Raw genomic sequence first — 21,786 nt, 5'->3', positions numbered from 1 at the left:
ATATAGCTCAACTTTTATATTTCTTATAGAAAATAATCTTTAGTATTAATACAAAAAAAAAAATAATATTTGGTTGCAATTAAGTACAACTCGTGTATTGTCAATATAATAACATGGCATCATATATTTAATATTTTGTTTATATATAAACTAGGAGACTAAGCCGCGCTTCGCGCGGGTTCGACCCCATTTTTAATACAATTTATAGCAACAATATAAGTTCATTATGATTATTATAACTATCAATTATTATTATTATTATTATTATTATTATTATTATTATTATTATTATTATTATTATTATAGAAACAATAATTGACACAAATTTTCATAATTAGAAATAAATTGAAAAGAAAGGGATTTAATCCCCTAAAGAGAGCACATATATACACATCCTAAATGTTAATAATAATATAATATTATTACATTCGCAACTAAAAATATACTATCAACTATTTTCTAAAAAAAAAATCACAACATCAATAAATCTCATTTATGAACTTAAATAAATTTTAATGTTTAATATTAAAGTATATATATCAATATAAATTATAAAACACAATTAACTATTTGATTCAATATGCACAATATTAATATTATTACATGCTAACTTTAAATTTCTTTGAACATTCTCAACATTTGCAAATAGAGAAACAATTAATTTTAAAATGGACCTTTAGTTTCATTAAAAATGTTTCATAATTTATGAACAAAATTATTGTTGATAAGTTTTATAAAACATAAATGTTTGTATCCTTTGTATTATAAATTATAATTTAATTAGTTGATTGGTTACATTAAATTGAAATAACATGAAAAAGTAGAAAAAAAAAACTATAACCTAAAAAAAATAGAAAAATAGATGTAGCTATTTAAAAAAAATTAGATATAGAGAATGTCACACCACTTTTTAATATTTTACAGTTATATGAATATAATATAAATAGATATAAATTATATGATTTAAATTACTAAAAATAAAAGTCACTCTAAATCTTTTCAAACAAAAAAAAAAGTCACTATAAATACGTGATAATTATTAAATATGTGATTAATAAAAAATAATAGTTATAATATTATTATTATCATATAATCAATGTATATATATATATATATATATGAAAGCATTAGAGATATTATGTGTCAATTGTTGAGGCAGAGTTTTTATTTTATAAGAAAATATAAAAATAATAATGATGTTAACTATATATCAATATATATATATATTCTATATGCATGAAGTAAGGAAAATAATAAGAGCATTATAATTGAATTTATGATGAGAGTTACATTTTTAAAGTAAATCACCTCTGATCAAGTCAAATAGTAAACAAAAAAACTAAAATAAAAACCTATTAATAATATTATTAACATGCTTAAAAAAAGGAGATATATACAAAATAATAGTTTATGCGGTATTTTTACTTATTATGTATATACAAATTAAGCAAGCACATATTAGTGTAATTATTTTATTTAAACTAAATTACATAATTTCAATATGAAAAACATAGAGAACTCCCATTATTATACTTGCTAGCTCCAATTAGTTAGAAAGTGACTTCCACCAAAGACATACTAATTACCAAAAGAAGAATTCTTATCTCTCCATTTTTTTTAGCGTTAAATTAGCTAAATGGGATATATGTATATATATAAAAGAATTAATATGGTATAGGGAGAAATTAAATAATTAAAGAAAAACTTAAAAGTCTCAAATAAAATAATCTATTAATATGGTATGGTGATTAATGTATTTGACAATTATGATTAGTCTTGATGAAGTCTTCTCTTATATAGAAACTACATTGTATATTGAGTATTATTAAATATTTATTTTATTTTATTGTTATGTATTATTAATAATAAGAAGTTTATTGATCAAATAATAATAATAATAATGGTTAACAAATAATTTATAATAATTTTAAAAAATTATATTGATTTTTTAGGTTAATTATTTTTGTCTTTCTAAATGATTTTATATATAAATGTAACATATTTGTTTTTATAAAAATCAAAACATTAAAACTTGACAAATAAAATACATAAATACACAAATCTATTAGAAAAACGTTATAGTTACAAAATTGAAAAACTCTCCAGTCAATGATATTTTATGAGAGAAACTAAAAACTAATTAAATGAGAGTAATTATTATTAATCTTTTTTAAAGATAAATTAAATAAAATTCTAATAAAATAAGAGAAAAAAAAAAAGAAGAAAGATTAGGACAAAAAAGTCATAGCATCATAATATCATAATATTATATATATATATATTTAAATATAGATAAGTAACAACTATATCATAAAAAAAAAAATTCTAAACACTTTTACTTAATTAGAACCTAATATATATATTTAGAAAAATATAATATTTTTTCTCAAATAAAATAAATATATGTCAAAAAAATATCAAGACATCAAGTATCGAATATCGAATATCAACGAAATATATGAAAAAATATTTTCTTTTATTTCAAGAAATGTATGACCTCTTTTAATAGGTGACAACATGACTAAATATACATATTTATATATATTACTTAATTGCAATATCTAAAATTTTACATCAAATTCAAAACTAATGAACAAAATTCTTCCATTATACACCAAAACATACATACCAATATAAAATTATCTTGATTCAACATTGACCATTATCATCTCCATAGTTGTTAGTTCGTCTTCCTAATTAGTTAGAAGATAATCCACTGGCAACATATGCTAATTAACAAAAGAGGAATTTTTTCTAATTTTTTTTGCAAGAAATTAGATGATGAGAACCTATATATATAGGAAAAAATTAGTGATAATGAGAAGTTAAATAGCTCAAAAGATGGTTCCTATTCTATTATCACCAATTTAATTTAATTATTATCTACATATTATTATTGTAATTTATTTATTTATTTTCAAGTATACCAAAAGTCACTTAAAAAAATGAGTATAAAAATGAAATATTAAATTCGTTTTTCCTTACCAAACATTAAAATTATTACTTATTAATTAATTATATATAAGAAGATAAAAAGACTTGAATTAATGGAGAATGTTACATTATTAATAATAGGAGTTATAAAACTAAATTAAGTTTGAAAAAAAATTGAAAAACTAAGAAAATAAAGATGATGAAGGAAAACTCACATAGACCTCCACATCATCATGTTTGTGCTTTCCTTTATATATAGATATAGATTTGTCATGTCATCATTTAACTACCAATTGTCTAATATAGTTTGAGAAATAAGTATCAACAAAATTTAACATATTGATAATTTGCACAATAGTACAACCATCACATATAAATGAGAATTATGTAACTACTATATATATGGGTATCAATATCCACTTTCACATGCTTAGTTTTTTCATCCCAACCACTAAATAGAAAACTTTGGTTCATCAAATTACCCAAAGAGTCAAAAGAAAGTCAAGTGGGTTTTTTTTGCTTTGGATCAGATTACATAATTCATAACAAGAGTCAAAAGAAAAAGAAGCTTAGCCAAAGACAGAACACTGAAGTTTTCTACATTCAAAATTAAAATATACACATAACAAAAGGCGCATTCAAAAACGACATTGCATAACATTGTCGTACCAAAACAAAAGGATCAAGTCAAGGCACTACTATTACCTCTCTTGCACAGCTTCTTGGATGGTGGTGGCAATGGTGTAAAAGGAGCCATTTCCTCTGAATTGACTTGACCAAATACAGAACCAACAAACTTAACATCTTCACTCAACATCTCCAGATTCTCTCTTACTAACAAGTACTCAACAGAGTCTTCTTTGAACTCATACATGAATCCCATGTGTATAATTCTGCTGAGACTATCTACTACAGTTGCTCTTGCTTCTGGCAGCATTCCTTCCGAAATTTCTTGAGCAAAACAGGACGCAAACTCTGCGCTACTTTTTCTGTTTTCGTACCCTGATTTGTCAATGATCAGCTGCTTTGATTTTTTGTCCCAAAACACCATTTTCTTTGCTTCAGCTTTCACTGTTTCGTTCGGGTATGGGGTCAGGATGTAGGTGATTTTGATGGGCTGCTCGGTCTGGTATAGGGTGAGGTTAAGAAGGGCAGTGGCGGTTTGTTGTCTCTTCTTTACTGGCATATTAAGCAGTGGACCAGCAAGAAAAGCCAATATCATTTTGATGAGACCTTTTTCGATCAAACCATTCTTCGGTATGAGTTTCTTTGGTGTATCTCCTGCAAAGATGCTCCAAACTTTGACAGAATCAGTCAAGTTTTTTACTCCTAGAGAGCAATAGATCGTCTTGAGTAACCACGAGGAAGACGATAAGGTACCAACATTCGGGAACCAAACAAACAAAGGTAGTGAAACACTTTCAAAAATACTCTTCAAGCGCAAATCATCAGGTATGAAAACATGTTCCTTGTCTACCAAGTGAATCTCATCATCCAAAACTGTGGTGGCAGAAAGTTTGGTGAAGTGTTGCTTGAAAGCCTTTATGGTTTCGGGCTTCCAATGTTTTGATATGCCTTCCCAAAAAGAGCGGCATTTAGCCTTAGAAACACGGCGGTCATTGCTTGAAGTCCAATCATTCCATAACTGGAAATAGTCATCCAGAGAAGGAAATTCTCTAACACCAAAAGCTGACACAAATAAAGGTAGCAATTCTGGCTTGTAAAAACGAGAAAGACAATGCAAGCGAGAAACAAAGAGATCATTGTTGTCATTACGTATACATTGTGTGGACTTAATCCATTTTCCCTTGACACCATCATGGCTTGGTATCCAAACAAGAGAGATGAACTCATCTGAGTTCTCTGGCTTCCAGTTGAACAAGTAAAGGAATGTATATAGCCTTGTTATCAACAATGTGTTTGTCTGCGAATAGAGTAGCCAAGATATAAGAGAGCAAACCTCCATAGAATCTGTTCTTACACCAATGGCTTTCAACTGCTCCTTGTACAATGATAAGTCTGATTCGTAACACTTCACATCAATACTCGGCACATCAGTCTGGTTCAAAGTACCTTCCCAAGCTGAATCGAAAAGAACACATTCTTCGGGAACTGAGTAACCCTTTGTTGTCTTTAAAAACTTGCTTTTGGAGATGTTCTCAAGAAAGTTCTCAGGCAATGACTGATCAGAAGACTTGGACATAACAGACTGAAGGCACTTCAACAGTGCTATTGTACCAGAAGCTGTTATAAATTCAGGTTCAATGGGACTCTTTAGACCTTCAAGAACAAGTCCAGCGCCACCCTCAAAGTTGGTAATGGCACCCAACATTTGGAGTTCATCCTTGTACCTGTAAATCATAATGCTATAAAACCCATCATCGATTAGAGGAAGGTCAACAAAAGGCGATACCGCTCCCCAATTCATACTAAAAACAATTGATTGGCTTGGAGCCTTGTAACCACAACGAGTTTTTAACCACTTCTCAGTAAACAAACACTGCAGTTCAACACATCCTGAAGATGAAATTTGTCTCATTTCTTTCAAACTCTTCAACATTGATAGTACCATATCAGGTCCCAGTTTTGATGAATGTAAAAGAAGCTTAAACTTAGCATCAATCTTTTCAATTACACAAGCAGTATCAACAGCCACCCCAATTGCACTCAGTTCACTATGATAATTCAAAAGCTCATCTCCATAGTAGAGTTCGTCAACAGTAGGAATCTGCAAAGCATTCGCCAAAGAGCCCCATATTGGATTAGGATAAGTAGTTTCGAAAGGGGTGTTGAACCCCGAGTTTGTCTTTAACCAAGGCTGCTCTTTAATCCTTTCAATCAAGCTAGTGGCAGAAGTACCACAAACTTTGATGCATTCAAGCATAAGCAAACCGCAATCAGCTGTTACAGAAGTCAGATTTGGACAAAGACTTGCATTTTCTGCAATCAATTTCAAAGATTCAACATGATCAGTTATAACTCCAAGCATCTTTAGTTCAACAGAGAAAGAGCCTAAATTGCTTCCATAATAAGCTTCATCAACAATAAAAAGATTCGGGGTAATCAAACATGAAGATGTTTCTATCTTAGACAACAGGAGAATAGCTCCCTCGGGAGCACTATAACCCTGATGAGTCTTCAGCCACTTAGCCCTCTTCATGGCTTGCAACCACTCCTCATCAATCATTTTCCTTGTGTTCAAGAAACCAATGAACTTCAACAAAGAAAAGACCACCTCTTTTCTGATTCCAGCAGACGAAACAAGAGAGACAAATCGCCCAGCAATTAATCTCTGCACGTCACTTGACCCGAATCCCACACCAAGAAATGTCAACTCATCTTGATACTTTCTAATTTTGTTATGGTAGAACTCTTGTTCTATAACTGATATATCCTTGAGAACATGCTTCACCATATCAAACATTGTTTTGCCTGTTTCATCAGGAAGAATAGACTGCCTTGGAGATTTATAACCCGTGTAAGTCTTCAACCATTTTCCATCTTGAATGCTTGCCTGGAATCTTTCAGGTAGACATGCCCCCCTAGTCTGAAGAAACCTTATCCAATCAAGAAGCATAAACGCTTGTTTCATTGACAGTGGAGAAAAAGCTACTTTCAACTCCAAGTTTGGAGGAGAAAGCTCGGGTAAATCCATAGATTTGGTGTACTTGCAAATAAAGTCTAGAATGACTTTCTCAGAAGTAGTTTCTCCCAAAAATGAACTCCTCCAAACATATTCATTTCCAACATCAATATATTTCTGGTTTAGAAATGGATTAGAAGGACCAAATAACTTGGCCCATTTGCTTCCGGACACAGGTGCAAGAGTTACACTCTTCTCCTTCCTAACATGAACACGATCACAACCGTCGATGATGGGAACATTAGCACAGAGATCATAAATCCTACTCTCACCAATGAAATGTTTCTTATGAGCTTGATAAAGGAAATGAGCAACAAGTCTTGTGAGATCTTTTCTATTTTCGGGTACACCATTGATAAGCATGTAAGCATAATCATAGGCCAAGAATGATCTTACTTTTGCACTGTTCGATAGCCAATACCAGATTTTTGAAGATTTACATTGTGTTACAAGAGACTTCTGAATGTCGTCAAGCAAGAAATACACATTGTTAAAACAACCAAACTCTATGCTGCACTTACTTAACCAAGAATGTATATTCAAGTCTAGAACATACCTAATTGTAACTTCTTCTTTCATGGTTTGGGAAATGGAACACAATTCCACATTCCCTTCTCGGTTAATGAATTTAAAAAGTGGCAAACACCGAAAGTAAGTTCTAGACACAGTTTTTTCATTCTCAGCAATAAAACACAGTAGCTCCATGTAAACCTCTATGGAGTGTTGGGTAACAAGATTACAAGATTGTATGCATTTCACATACCAATCAACACTTCGATCAACATATGCCACTCCAAGAAAATTAAGAACTAGTGTGAATTTCGCGAGGTCTAAGGACGGGTGCAAAACCTTGTTCAATCTACGTAAACCATGCAAGGAAGCTCCTTCCTTCTTGCATTTAGACAAGAGTTGACGAAATGTGGACAGAATTCTAACAACCTCTTTAGGCTTAGCGAAATGTTCTTCACCATCAAACAACTCATATGGCACAATTGCTAAATTCGCTATCTGGTTTTTAATGGCATCCCTTATTCTGTTAAGCTCAGGATATGATGAAGCACAAGCAGGTAAAAACTCATACACTTGAGCCATTGAAAACAGACAATCCTTCCTCACACAAGTCTGAAAAGCTTTCACAAATGCTGATGGGACACATTCTAAAATCCCCAAGTTCCATAAATTGTCCAAAAGTATGGATTCCCTTGATGAAGCAAGTATAAAATCAGCTTGAATAACAAAAGGAAAATTTGTAACCATAGCTGTAGGCAAGAATGCAAAGACACCAACAGAAGAAATACCTCTTGATCTCAATCTATTCCCAAATGGGAAAGCAAGAGTTATAATCCACTTCTCCACATCTAACCTTGAATTGACTCTATTCTCAGGCTTGACTGGAAACACCTGTCTCCACATGAAATAGCTGCAAGTCTCCTCATCAGCACAAGTTTTCTCTTTGACTGAAAGTTGAACAACACGAGAATCAACTCCTTCACTACTCAACTCCACATAACTAGTCTCACTAGCTATAGAAACAATTGAGACATTGTCATTTTTTGCTGAATCACGGTCATCCTCACGAACATAGAGCCTCTTAACCTTAGATAAGAACAACAGAATCTCTGGGTGTAGCTCTGAGAGCTGTGTTTTAACAGCTTCCACCTTCTCTGGCTTCAATGGAAGTATAAATATGGTCTTGGGTAACTCTTTGTCTGAACCATATATATCAGCAATATCAGAAAGATAAGGTTTTTTGCTGACCCATTCAGGAACTATGTACCCAATATCACAATCTGGGTTTGGCTCTTCCCTGAATCTAACTTGGTAGCCATTGCTGAATACATGTGGCTGTGGACTCACAAGGAAGACACTTTTGAATCCAATCCCTGCATTTTTGGTTAAAGATACAAACTTGAGTCATGAATCTAACAAAAGAATCCAACTTTCATGAAACACACACCATAAAGAAACAATTTTTATAAAAAAGTTTTCATTTTCACAGAAAAGTTTAAGCTTTTCAGTAGAAAAACAGAAACCCAACATAGAAAAAAAGTTAAATATTGTCCTCAAATCAAATCACCTTTTTCTCCAATAAACCCTTGTTGTCTTCTTCCCTTCTTTGTAGAACGACCAATACTACAAAGAGACTCCATGTTCTTCCTTGAAAAACCAACTTCATTATTGAAAATCAAAAGGGTGGTGGGTGCACCAGTCTCTGTTATGTCTTCTTTTGTCAAAATAAACTCTAGAGTTGGTTCCACACTCTGTTCATACTCATTATCTTCAGCATTCTACCAAAAAAAAAACACATGCACACACACATTTATCAGTCTCCATTTCAAACATACTCAGAAAAGAAGAACATTTAAAAGAGTGAAACATCAACCTGAATAAGTTCCATTAGAAAGTGAACATCTTTAGTGTAAAGTTCAGCTGATAAACTTGTAACAGCATGATGAAGGTCTTGTGTTAAAGGGTTGGAGTCTTTTTTACCAATGGAGAACTTTTTGGACCTAATTTCTTCTATATGGAACTTAGCAGTTAATTCTGTATCATTCATTATTTTTTGATTGTTGTGTTCAGCTTTCATATTCATGGCTACTGCACTACAATGGCTGAAACAGAGCTTAGAGAGAGAGAGAAGTAATGGGAATATGTGAGTAGCTCTGCATGAAGTTACATTGAAATGACCTTTCAATAGAGGGAAAGTGATGATGATCATACCGCTAAATTTTTGTCCTTTCAAGAAAAAGTCCTAAATTGTGAGGAAATTACAATTATGCCATCTCTCAGATAGAATTCTTTTTTTGTTTTTTTCATCTTTGAAATAGAATTAGAAACGCATTTTAAAAAAAAAAGAAAGAAATAGAATTAGAAACACTAAAATTACCTAAATATAAGATTAGTCTAGAGATCTCTAATAAAGTACTAAGAGCTTAGGGTGTATATGGATCAGTTTGGTCGAGTTATGTTATAGCATTTTTTAGAGTATTTACAAGGAAAACAACATTTATAGTTGTCAGGACATATTATTTTTTTCTTTTTTTCTTTTATCCACGTAAAATTTGATAATTTTTCGTATAAAAATCATTCTAATAATTGACAACTTTAAAAGTTACCCTTTATAATCTCACATTTCATTATTTAAATGATTAAATTTTATTAAATACTATAGAATAATACCACAGTAATCTTTTTGAAAAAAAAAATAAATAAATAAAGTAATGTCACATGATTGTTGTCGAATATAAATAACGGTGTTGATAAAATTACATTAAAAATGATGATTACATTGCTTATGTAGTAAAAACAACTACATGGGCAACCTCCACTCTAATAGGAGCAACATTCATAGTTGTCAAAATATACAAATCATTCTAAAATAATTCTTTTTTTATTTTTTCCCTCATCCATATAAGATTTGACATATTTTCTTACAAAAATTATTACAATAGTAGAGAATTCTAAAAGTTATCCATCATAGTTCCACTTACCACTTTTTAATTAAATTTTATGATTATATATATTATTTCAAAAAATTAGTTAGTGATAAAGTAATTTTTTTAAAAAAAAATTAAATAATGTCACATGGTCATTGCTCATTTTAGACAAAGATGTTCATAAAATTAGTTTGAAATGTTACCAATATACACATGTTTAAAATTTTAGACACTGCTTTGTTTTCAAGCATGTGTGTTTAACTTTAACAACATTGGCTTATTGAAAATGAAATTAATTATCATTAGATAAAGTTTAGATGAGAATGAATGCTCACTAATTTATTACTCGTTTCGATTACCATCATTTATTTAGTGTGTTTGTATCATAGTTAGAGATGGAATTTTATACCGCGGGGATCCGCCCCTAATAGGGTGGAGATTCCCCATCTTAGTGGTTAATGGGGCAATGGTGGGGAACAATTTCAATACCGGAAGCGGGATTGTGGTGGGGGCGGGAATAATACTATCTGCACCATATCCGACCCTGATATAAATATATATAATTTCCTTTTTATTCTTGACATATATATAGTATATATACCATTGATAATCAAAATTATTTTGACTATCATCCATAATCAAAATTATATACCATATGCTTAAATTATGAAGATCTAATGACGATAGTGAACTGATGATCATTGTGAATTACATGTGTAAAGATATTTTCTTCTCGATTCTTAGTTTCATCTTTTTTTACTTTTTAATTTGTTGGGAGGCTTGAGAGGTATGAGACTATGATACTATACTTGGGTTATGATTTTTTTGTTTTTTTTTTTCAAACTTTGAGACATATTTAGTTTTTATTTTCTACTAGGTTATGCTTTTTTTAGGTAGTTTGTCTTCTATACTTGGGTTATGCTTTTTTTTCGTAGTAACTTATTATTAATATTATTATTATTAAAAATAATTAGCATTTTCGTCCTCTAAACTTTCAGCACTATCTAATTTTGCATCCTAAAATATACGGCTTGTTAAAAAGTTCTCCTAAATACTATTTACATAATTTGTACTCATTCTCTTAGGTTTTGTTTCTTTTACCGTTAAAAATTAATATTTTTACTCCTAAATTTTGACAAGTACAAAATTTCTCTTTCAACTTTCCAAATCTTGAATCGTCTAATTCTAAGCAATATTCAAAGAGTTATGGCCAAAATATTATTTGTAAGCTTGTTGCCCAAAATTTGGGGTCTAATGCCTCAACACTCTCAACTAGTGTTGAGGCCCGTGTCCCAGAAATATCAAAGGAAATATCAATGCCTCAACACGGGCCGCGACACTAAGCGCCTAGTGTCGAGGCTAGCCCCACTAAAATTTGAAAAATATGTATTTTTTACTTTTTATCCTTTTCGGTTGTAAAAAAAAAGTGGACTTTCATATTTTTCATCAAGCAATTAGAGAGTACGAAAATTAGTGAGCAGAAGCAACCTAGAAGGCTTTTCAACGAAGTTTTGCAATAATCTCTTCTTCCCTATTTTCTTCTTATGTTCTTACTTAAATTTTGTCGAATTGTTAAGATGAACAAGAATAGCTAAACATTTAATTAGGGTATTGATGGATATTGTTTGACATCTGTTTATGATTACAATGTGATTTGATTCTTCCCCAATTTTCTATGTATTGTATTTTATTCGTACTTATTTCTTTTAATTTTCTAGTCATTTAATGTCAATTAAATGTTTATGATTTTGATACGAGATTTAAAAAATGAGTGTCAACTATGCTATAATGAAATAGGAACAAATTTCGATATATGATGAGAGTACTTATATGGTTTGATAGCTTATAGGTTTTTGTATTTAATATCTTTTACATGTTTAATTTATTACGAAAATAGAAAATTTGCATGTAATTGAAATTTATATAACTAAGAAAACCATAAATTATTTGAGTAAAACTGTTATTCCATAGATAGATACAATTCAAATCAATAACGTTAATTCACACATTAATTACTTGCTTCCTATTTTTATTATTTTTTTAATTTTCCCTTAAATCCAAAATATCTAAATAGAAGTAAATTATTAATTTTAAAATAATAAATAAGCTACCCTATTATGTTTTTAGTAAATTTTCTTTTTATCTAGATTTATTCTTTTATGAAAAATAAATAATATTTAAACTTTAAATTAAAAAAGTAAACGGATTAGTGAATCTATTAATTTGAATCAATTTCATTTTTTTACGGAGTTAATGCTAACAGAATCCAAAAAATACGCTAACCAAATCCGATCTAATTTTGACTCAGCTCATAATTTTTTCGTATGTGTTATTTTGGTGCGTAAAATTTGGCCAAACCAAAATCTGATAATTTGGGATTGTGAATGTGATTAGGGCATAGCAGAATGTTCATTCCCAACTAAACGAATTGACCAATTTAGCTTATAACATAGATATTATTATGCTTGTCTAATACCCACAAAGTGACTTTACTCAATTGAGATTGGAATTGAATTGATTGAATATAATATGAAAAATTAATTTAGATTCCTATAAAGATTTTGTTAAACTGCAAACTTTAAAGGCACCCAGATTTCGATATCATAATACTATGGGAAGGGCAGGTTTGAATGCATATTATTCCTATACCAGTTATGATATTTACAAAAAATAAAGGGCTTAATATCTTCATAAAACAAAAATAACCAAATATTCAAATCTACTCGACCAAAAGTTAAAGAAGCAAAATGCCATAAACTAGGTAAACTACTTGATAATTTCACACATAAACTACTTGGCCCTTTATAGACCTCACATAGCAAATTGTGTCCCCAAATAAAACAGATGAACAAATGCTTCAATTTTGATCTCACAATAGATTAAAATGGAGTATAGAAACAATCTATTCAATAACAACTGAAAATTGATATTTGTAACACTTGAAACATTCCAAGTAAACTTTTTTCCAGTCCCCAAAGCAAAATTGAAAGACACAAAGCTGATCAGATGACATGATTAAAGTCACCTAAACCACTCTGTTTAATTACTTACTAAAACAATTTTCTAACAATGCAATGTTAATTCAATTCCAAAAACAATAATATGGTAAATTAAACAAACTATTCAAAGCAACAGAACAAACAAACATCATCCAAAAATTGAAACATAAATTTATAGCCTGAATCCAAACATTAATTCATAATACTCAAAGTTTCAAAAATAAAAAAAAAAACAAAAATCAATAGTTCCAAAACATAATCAAAAAAACCATTAAACCAAAACTAAAAATAAACTAAATATCAAATTTCTTAGATCAAACTGATGGTTTAGCAGAAGAAAGTCTGGACCTTTTCTTAGCCAAACTCTCACTGCGACGCTCCCTCTGCTCCTTCAATCTAGACGCAAGGAGTTTCTGGTACTCAGCAGCATCAGCCTTCGATTTCGCCACCCTCTTCTTCTTATCTGCAATTCTAGCCCTCTTCCTCTGCAAAGTCAATGGAGTAACAAGCCTCTGAATCTTAGGAGCTTTGCTAGCCTTCTTACAGACTTGGTTGTAAAGGACCTGCGATAAGTGTTCACATACTTCCTAACATCATCATCCTTCGAAAGATTAAACAGCTTACGGATTTTTGAAGCCCTCTTTGGACCTCTCATTCTAGGTTTCTCGGTATCAGTCAATCCAGGAAGATCATTCTCTCCTTTCTTCACAATAACCAGATTCAAAACCGAGAGATCTTGGCTGACGATGCATCCACGGACTGATTTCCTCCTTCGCTCTCCGGTACGCCTTCCGAAACCACGGAAACAAGGTGTTCCACGGTGGAGCAAGAGACGGACTCGGCCTGGAGTCAACACTCCCTGCTTCATTGGGAAACCTTGCTTGTCACAACCTCCCATGATCTTAAAAACGTATCCTTTGAACTCTTCGCCCAAAGAATCACCACTGACTTCCTGTGAGATTCTCTTGTCGAAGAATGCTCTGAGTTTTTGATCGTCATCAATCTCTAACTTTTTCTGGCAACCGGTGGTCGGATTGGCGATATTGAATTTCATGTTTGCAGAAGCTGCGCTGGTCTCTCTTCGTTAGCTCCTGAAATTCTCAAACCCTAATCGTTGTAGAGAAACCCTAGTTGTTATAGTAACAAATATATAGAATAAAGAAGAACAACAACTGGGCTGGGCTGGGGCCTTCGGCCCATAACGATAATTTTTTATTTATTTTCTTTTATTTTAATATATTATTGCAAATATCTAATAATTAAAATTATTCTACTAAGCCAATAACACCACGAGGGGTTATTAATTAGATAAATGCTATATTTTTTTGATATAATTATATCAAAAAGAAAATTTATGAGTGCGAATAATTTGTAGTATTTATATTACACTTGGTTACTAAGCTATAGCTCATTTTGACAAATAAATACTATATTTGCAAAAATTTTATTTTGATTATTTAGTTGTAATTTTTATACTTTAAGTTTTGGTAAATATAGCTACCTTGGCCAATTTTTGAGTGATCTGCTATTGTCACGTAAGTAAAATAAGAATTTAATGAGAATATATAGACGAAACCTTAAAAATACATACAGATTAGTATTTTGGAGAGTTTTCTTACCAAAATTTGATATTGTAAGATTCATTATAAGTGAATTGAGAATTATGGGGATTTAGCCTCAAATTACTAAAAAAAAATAATTGAAAATTACAAATTATTTTCAACAAATAAAAATATATACATAATTAAGGCCAAGACTAATTCAAATAACAATATATACTTAATAATACTTATATAGGGAAATTTACATAGTATACTAACTTTTGCTATTTTTTTACAAAAATACTGTCAGGCGGAATTTTTTACTTTTTTACTGTATTTTTTTATAAGTTTCATACTGCAGTATACTGTGTTAAGTTTACACTGGTGTTCTACTGGTGTTTTACTAGTGTTCTACTGTTATTTTGAGTTGTTCTGCTTTGTGTTTTACTGGTGTTTTATAAAAACACAGTATTTTTGAAAAAAATTCTGTGTGATAGTATTTTTGTAAAAGTTAACCCAAATTCCAGTATTTTTGTAAGTTTCCAACTTATATATCACAATGCATTTTCAGAAAACTAAAGTCTTCTTTTCATGCACCCCATTTCCAAGCCCAAGATTCAAATCCTACATCTCCAATCCAATCAGGAACCCAACAATATTCCATTTGTTAGCCCAAGAATCCAACCCAAACAAGAACCCAACTATACTCAGTCCTAGGCCCAAGAACCATTTCAATACGGGGAAAGTTGAAGAATATTTTTTTTATTTATTAATCAAAAATACCTTCATATTATATTTCATTCAAATATACCTACTTTTGTGAGTAATTTGCCCAATATATCATCACCCTTTACTTAAGTCTAGCACATAATTTATATAAACTTAAAGAGTATAATAGGGATATTATTTATAAAAGTAGGTATATTTTAAAGGATATAAAAATAAAGGTAAAAATTGAAACAAATAAAGTAAAGTGGGTATGCAATCAAATTTCCTCTTTCAATACACCCACCATGTAGCCCATGAACTCTTAAATTCTTGGGATTATTTCACAAATACACAAATACACAAAAATTACAAAATACAGTTATACAGAATTTTAAACATTTTTACGATTTTTATAATGTTATTTACAATAAGTACGGTATTTTCATATATTATTATGTTGTGCTCTTATTAATTTGTTGTTTATTTTTCGTTATTTGTATGTTATTTTTTGTTATTATTTTAATATTATTTTCATATTACTTTTATGTAATTTTTTTTTGTTGTTTTTGTATTATTTTTATAGAATACCATCAAAATATATATATAAAAAAAAAACCTTTAAACATAAAAATATAAAAATTTACAAAAAAAAAAAAAAAAATAGTGTATTATGTAAACTTATGATCCTTCATCTCCAACCCAATCAGGAGCCCTACAATATTCCCCTAAGCCCAAGAATCCAACCCAAACAGAACCATACTATAAGGGAAACTTACAAAAATACTAGAATTTGAGGTAATTTTTATAAAAATACTGTCACATGGAAAAGTTTTCAAAAATACTGTGTTTTTATAAAACACCAGTAGAACACAAAATAGAACAACTCAAAAAAACAGTAGAACAACTAAAAAATACCAGTAGAACACTAGTTAAAACTTAACACAGTATACTGCAGTATGAAACTTATAAAAAACATAGTAAAAAAGTAAAAAATACCGTATAGCAGTATTTTTATAAAAAAAATAACAAAAATTAGTATACCATGTAAATTTCCTTACTATAATCCAGTCATAAGCCCATTAACCCAACCCAACCCAATACACCCCACAACGTAGCCCATGAACTCAATTCACCTTCACTTCATGAAGTACCATCCTTTTACTTGTATTTTCATACTATTTTCATGTTGCTGCAAAAAAATAATTGTTTGTATTTTTATATAAAATAATAAAAAAGAAAGTTAAAATTCGTAAAACTAAAAATGAAACTGTCAATTCGTATTTTTGTAACTTTTTACTATTTTTAAGTATTTGAGAAAATATGCTTTAGTTTATATCAGTTATCAGCAGTGTTACATAGTCTCCTACAATGCTTTTTTTAAATAATTAGAATAGTTATTCAAAAAAAAATTAAATATATGATATTAAAATAAGAGCATTTCTACCAAAAAAAAAAAATTATTGCTATATTACACTTAACAAAAACTACTACTGAAAATTGTGTCAAATTTAACACAAGAAATAAAATGTGCCAAATTTTGTTCACAATAAACATTATTTTTTTATTTAAATATAATGATTCATTTATTTTTACTTCACTTTACATTATTTAATTACTATATTATCCTTATTTAAATAATAAAAGAATAAAAAATAATAATTTTTGTATATTCTCAATAAAATATTAAATACCCATCAATATAATTAATTATTTTTTTCTTATGCATTGGAGTAAAATCATATATAGTAAATTAAATATAACAAAAATTTATTTTTTGTACCAAATTTAATACAAATTTAAAATCTTACTTACATGGAGTACTTGCTAACCAAATAAAATAATGTATGTATTTTAATAAATAACAAATATTTATTTTGATTTAATAATTAAATTGATCTATAGATACACATGTTAATGTTAAGCCCACATAGCTCTAAGCTTGTTTTAGCAAAACTTTAACCACTTTTACAACTCAATAAACAACATAAATTCTAATTTTCTTATACCATATTAAAATAAAGTGTCTCACTCACATAATAATTGTGTATGTTAGAAGATTTAATTATTCATATATATAAGATTATATATTCAATTTTTTTTTTTTAAATAATACTCCTTGTAAATAAATTAACTAGAGCACTAAAACTAATAAATTAAACTAACACATTCATTGATTGTAAAATTCTCTTATCCTCTCTACCTAATGTTAATTTTCGTTTTGTTAGACGATCAGCAAACAAAGTAGCCCACTTCGTAGCTAGGCGCTCTTGTTTCTATTCTGATCGTAGCATTCATGATGTTGATGTTCTGGCAGATAATTTTCATGCCAATTTGTAATTTGAATGCTTTATTTCAATGAAGTTGATATTTTATGTTTAAAAAAAAAAACACAACAATTACATCATAAGTTTTTGTTTTTGTTTTTAACCACAATTAAATTGTAATTTCATCATTTTTTTTTCTTTTTGATTTAATTATGGGATATAGACGTTCATAATTATATGCGGCAAATCAGCTCAAAATTGATGAAATAAACAAGCAATATTTATTAAATCAAAGCAAACTCTAATGTTGCTTAAAATTGATGAAATAAATATATAGGCAAAGAATTATTAATTATAAGAGATTTAGTAGTTCTAATGTTGCTTTCAGCTATTTTTCCACCATTATAGGCAAACTCTTTTCTTTGATATTCATCATCTTAATTAATTGGACCCCATTTCATCTGACCTTCTTTCTAATTTCACTCACACAATAATTTATCAATTTTTAAATATACATTTTTCTTAAAAAATAAATTCTCACTATAATAATATATATAGTAGATGACTAAAATTGTTCCAGACCAAACATATATATATATATATCCTATTCCTACCCTTATTTTTTATCTAGATGGTTTGATATTTCTTCAGAATAAAAAAAAAAAACAAACCCCATTAATGAATTCTTATTTTATTTTGCATTTTCTACCATTTAATTAAATTGCATTTGTTGCATACATTAAATACTTATTGTCAAGATTTCAAAAAAAAAAAAAAAATACTTATTGTCAGATTTGTGTTTTGGGAAATGCCCTACAACAACAATGGATTTCCTAAATAAAAAATAATAAGAGAAAATGGTTTGAAATATATATATATATATATATATAGAAGCAAAATGTCAAAATATATTCACATGGTTTTGCTAAAATTAATTGACAAAAACTTGTAATTTGTTTAAGTCCAATAAAGACTACAAAAGAAAACAAAAATTCAAACCAAATCCTTCCAAATTGAAAATCCCATATAATTATTTCATAATAATTAAATATATATTTTGTATATATATATATATAACAGTCACCACCTACTACTTCAGCATTAATTATTAATGCAATTATGGCTCTCTTATTTTCTCTTTACAGTTGAGAAAAATACTTTTATGTGAAAATAACACCTTCGATGTTGATATTACATATAATTAATTAACGTACGTGTATATGTACTCATAAAAAAGTTTACAAGTACTACTTTTTATTTCAACAACATAATTTTAATATTAATTTTAGTATTCTTAATTATATATTAGTTCATATGTGGTATATATATTCTTAATTTCATGTATATATGTAGGATAATTACCAAAGCGTAAGTATGTAAAGATATATATTTATATTGAATAAAACTACTATATACTATTGTTTTTGATGAACAACAAAAAAATCATATTAAACAAAGAGGAAGTGAAGTTTTATACCAATTTCTTTGTCTAAATATGACTTTGATTAAAGCTAAATGTAATTATAGAGTAAACGAAATACATACTCAAATAACACAAAATTTACTTCCGCATGAGTCTGGACTAAGGTAAACTATGTCTGTGTTTAAGATTCAACCAAAACTCAAAACTCAAAATTTTTATACACTATATAAATATGTGGAGGAAAAAAAATTGTGAAATTTTAAGAAATAGGCCCACTAATACCCAATTCACCTCTTACTCAAGTAAAATACTTTACTTATAACACAATTTATAGTCGAAACCCTCTAGTTCTAGGGCCGGTTTTTAGAATAGGCGAGATAGACACGTGCTTAGAGCTCCCACCCAACCAAGGTCCCAAAAAAATAAATCATTTCATTTTTAGTATAAAAATTTAAAAATATTGATATAATATGATAGTATAACTTTGGTGTGGTGATAATAGATTGCTTGAGTTGGTAATGATATTATATGTGCATGATTTTATTTAACTATGAAGTATCTTATATAATTCTAGTTGCAAGGTAGGGTAGAGGTTCAAGTTACTATATCCAATATTGGTGGTAATATTCATACCACCTATGTTCCATCATATTATATGTCTAGAGAGTTTGAAGGATGTGGTTTAAGTGGTCTAGGGTTAATTAAAAGAGATATACCCTTCAAATTCTCTTACTATTATTTTGCTCCTAATGAAGACACAATATAATAAATAAAAATCAAACTGACACATCTTTAAGATAGGTTATAATGGACCACAATTTTTTTCTAGGTGTATTTATATTTGAATGAGATTGATTTGAGTGGTATAAGAACAATAAGAAAATAGTCATAGCCAGCTCTTTATTATTATTTAGTATTTTTTTTTTTTTACTTTTAGTTATAATAGACTTATGAGTAAAAATAAAATTATAACTAATTATAAATTATCAATTTTATGTTGTAATTAAAGTCTGTGGTTAAAAATATTAGTTACAAAAATTATAATTTGTTGTGATTAAATGTATTTTTAAATACAATACTTATTGTGACTAAAATTATATTAGTAACAATTTGTATCTATATATTATGTTTTAATCATAAGTAATTTTTTGTTTTGACTAAAAATTATATTTAGTCAAAAAAAAATTATATTATGACTAAAAAAGTTATCATTTAAAGTAACATTTTTTAATGGTATCAGTAAGTTGATAATATTTGAATTTCCTCCTGTAAAAGAGCAACCAAAGCATAAACGTACATTTTTCTTTTAAAAGGAAATCATTTTGAATAAAAAAGACTAGATCTCGTGGTTATTACAAAATAAGTTTGTTGGCAAAGAAGAAATAGAAAGATAATACTAATTGTGGGTAAAGACCCACTTTATTACATTATAGACTGTAAAATTACAATATATGAGATACAAGAAAATAAACGACCAACAAAAAAATGAGAGATCCTTTTACAAAAAGAAGAATAGTTCATATTCATAATTTCTCATTTAAAATTCTTTTCGTTCAAAGTATTAATTACTATTTTAGAATCGCTTTTCACTATGATAAACTTGTAAGCTTGATCCTTTGCTTTCTCCATAGTTAAGTAACACGCAGTCGCCTTACCACAGAGAACATCAGAAAGACCCAACTAACCGTGAAAATCCAAACCACCTCACTGCAATAATATAAAAAACATCTAAAATCTAAAATTAAAGTCACATATATAAAAAAGACTTATCCCACACAACTCAAGACCTTACAATATGTAGATAAATCTTTCTCCCATCTTACCATAGTAAGGAGTATCATTCATATTTCATCAAAAGTCAAAATACGAGTCATGATCTTATTAATGGAGTACCATACTAGTAGGGTAACATTTTGACCTTTCATCAAAGTTAGGGCATTAATTTTTTTTTTTATTTTTGTCCAAAAAAATATATTAACATTTAATGAAATATTAATGGGTGAATTTGTGCTCTCTGTCGATGCGGCCGTCACGCCGGGACGCGGCTTTGCGGGGTTCGGGGGGGTGGTCCGGGATGGTGAAGGGGTTGTGTGGGCGACATGGGCTGGGGGTACAGTTGGGGACTTTCAGGTGGCGGTTGCGGAGCTACTGGCTTTACGTGAAGGACTGAAGCGGGTGGTTCGTTTGGGGTTCTCTTTGGCGCGTGTGGAGACGGATTCTTCTGTGGTGTGTTCTTGGATTAATTTTCCTGATCATATTCTTCTGTTTAAACCAATTGTTGAGGAGATTATTTCTCTTTTAGCTGCTGTTGGTGGTGGTTCTTGTTGTGCCATTTCGCGAGATGCGAATGGTGTGGCCCACGCACTAGCTAAGTCTGTTACTAGTTTTAATGGCGGTCATTTGTGGGCAGATGCTTGTCCTAGATTTATTAGTGATCCTGTAACAGCTGATTTGATTTGAGTTAATAACATACCTTCTTTCAAAAAAAAAAAAAAATAATAAAGTATATATGTTCCAATATTTTACGTGTAACATGTTGTAACTAATTCACTTCACTTTTCTTTTCTTAATTAAATTGTATTATATGGCTCTATAATAGTATATTTTAATAATTTTATATGCTTGTGAGTTGTGACAGGCCTGGCCGACATGTAAGCCCAGTTAACAAGCTCAAACAGTGGGCCAGTGGGCCTGTGGGCCCATGGGCTAGTCTGTGGAGGACCTCATGCCTCATTGGCTAATGAGTTGGACTGGCAGAGATCTTAAAACAACCAACATGTTTGTCTTTTGGCTCTTCTGAAGCTAAAGTTAGGGCATCAATAGGGTTTGTGGGGTCT

At 29.5% G+C, this 21,786-nt stretch overlaps 2 protein-coding genes across 2 annotated transcripts; both read right to left on the bottom strand.

The window, feature by feature from the left end:
* Nucleotides 1-3,384: 3,384 nt before the first annotated feature.
* LOC115709543 (uncharacterized) lies at nt 3,385-9,407 on the bottom strand. The gene is made up of 3 exons (XM_030637667.2): nt 8,961-9,407; nt 8,655-8,865; nt 3,385-8,460 (listed from the first exon to the last, which is right to left on the bottom strand). Exons 1-3 carry the CDS (start codon nt 9,294-9,296, stop codon nt 3,617-3,619), a joined length of 5,391 nt encoding a protein of 1,796 aa, XP_030493527.2. The 5' UTR covers nt 9,297-9,407; the 3' UTR covers nt 3,385-3,616.
* A 3,754-nt stretch (nt 9,408-13,161) lies between these two features.
* On the bottom strand, nt 13,162-14,140 carry LOC115709439 (small ribosomal subunit protein eS6). The gene is given in 2 exon segments (XM_030637548.2): nt 13,162-13,557; nt 13,560-14,140. Coding segments are annotated over 2 exon segments (738 nt in total). The 5' UTR covers nt 14,068-14,140; the 3' UTR covers nt 13,162-13,327.
* Between the last annotated feature and the right edge of the window lie 7,646 nt (nt 14,141-21,786).

The sequence above is a fragment of the Cannabis sativa genome, chromosome 3, assembly GCF_029168945.1.
Source record: "Cannabis sativa cultivar Pink pepper isolate KNU-18-1 chromosome 3, ASM2916894v1, whole genome shotgun sequence".
NCBI lineage: Eukaryota > Viridiplantae > Streptophyta > Magnoliopsida > Rosales > Cannabaceae > Cannabis > Cannabis sativa.
The sequence above is the reverse complement of the archived record's forward strand: the minus strand, read 5'-3'. Positions and strand labels throughout refer to the sequence as shown.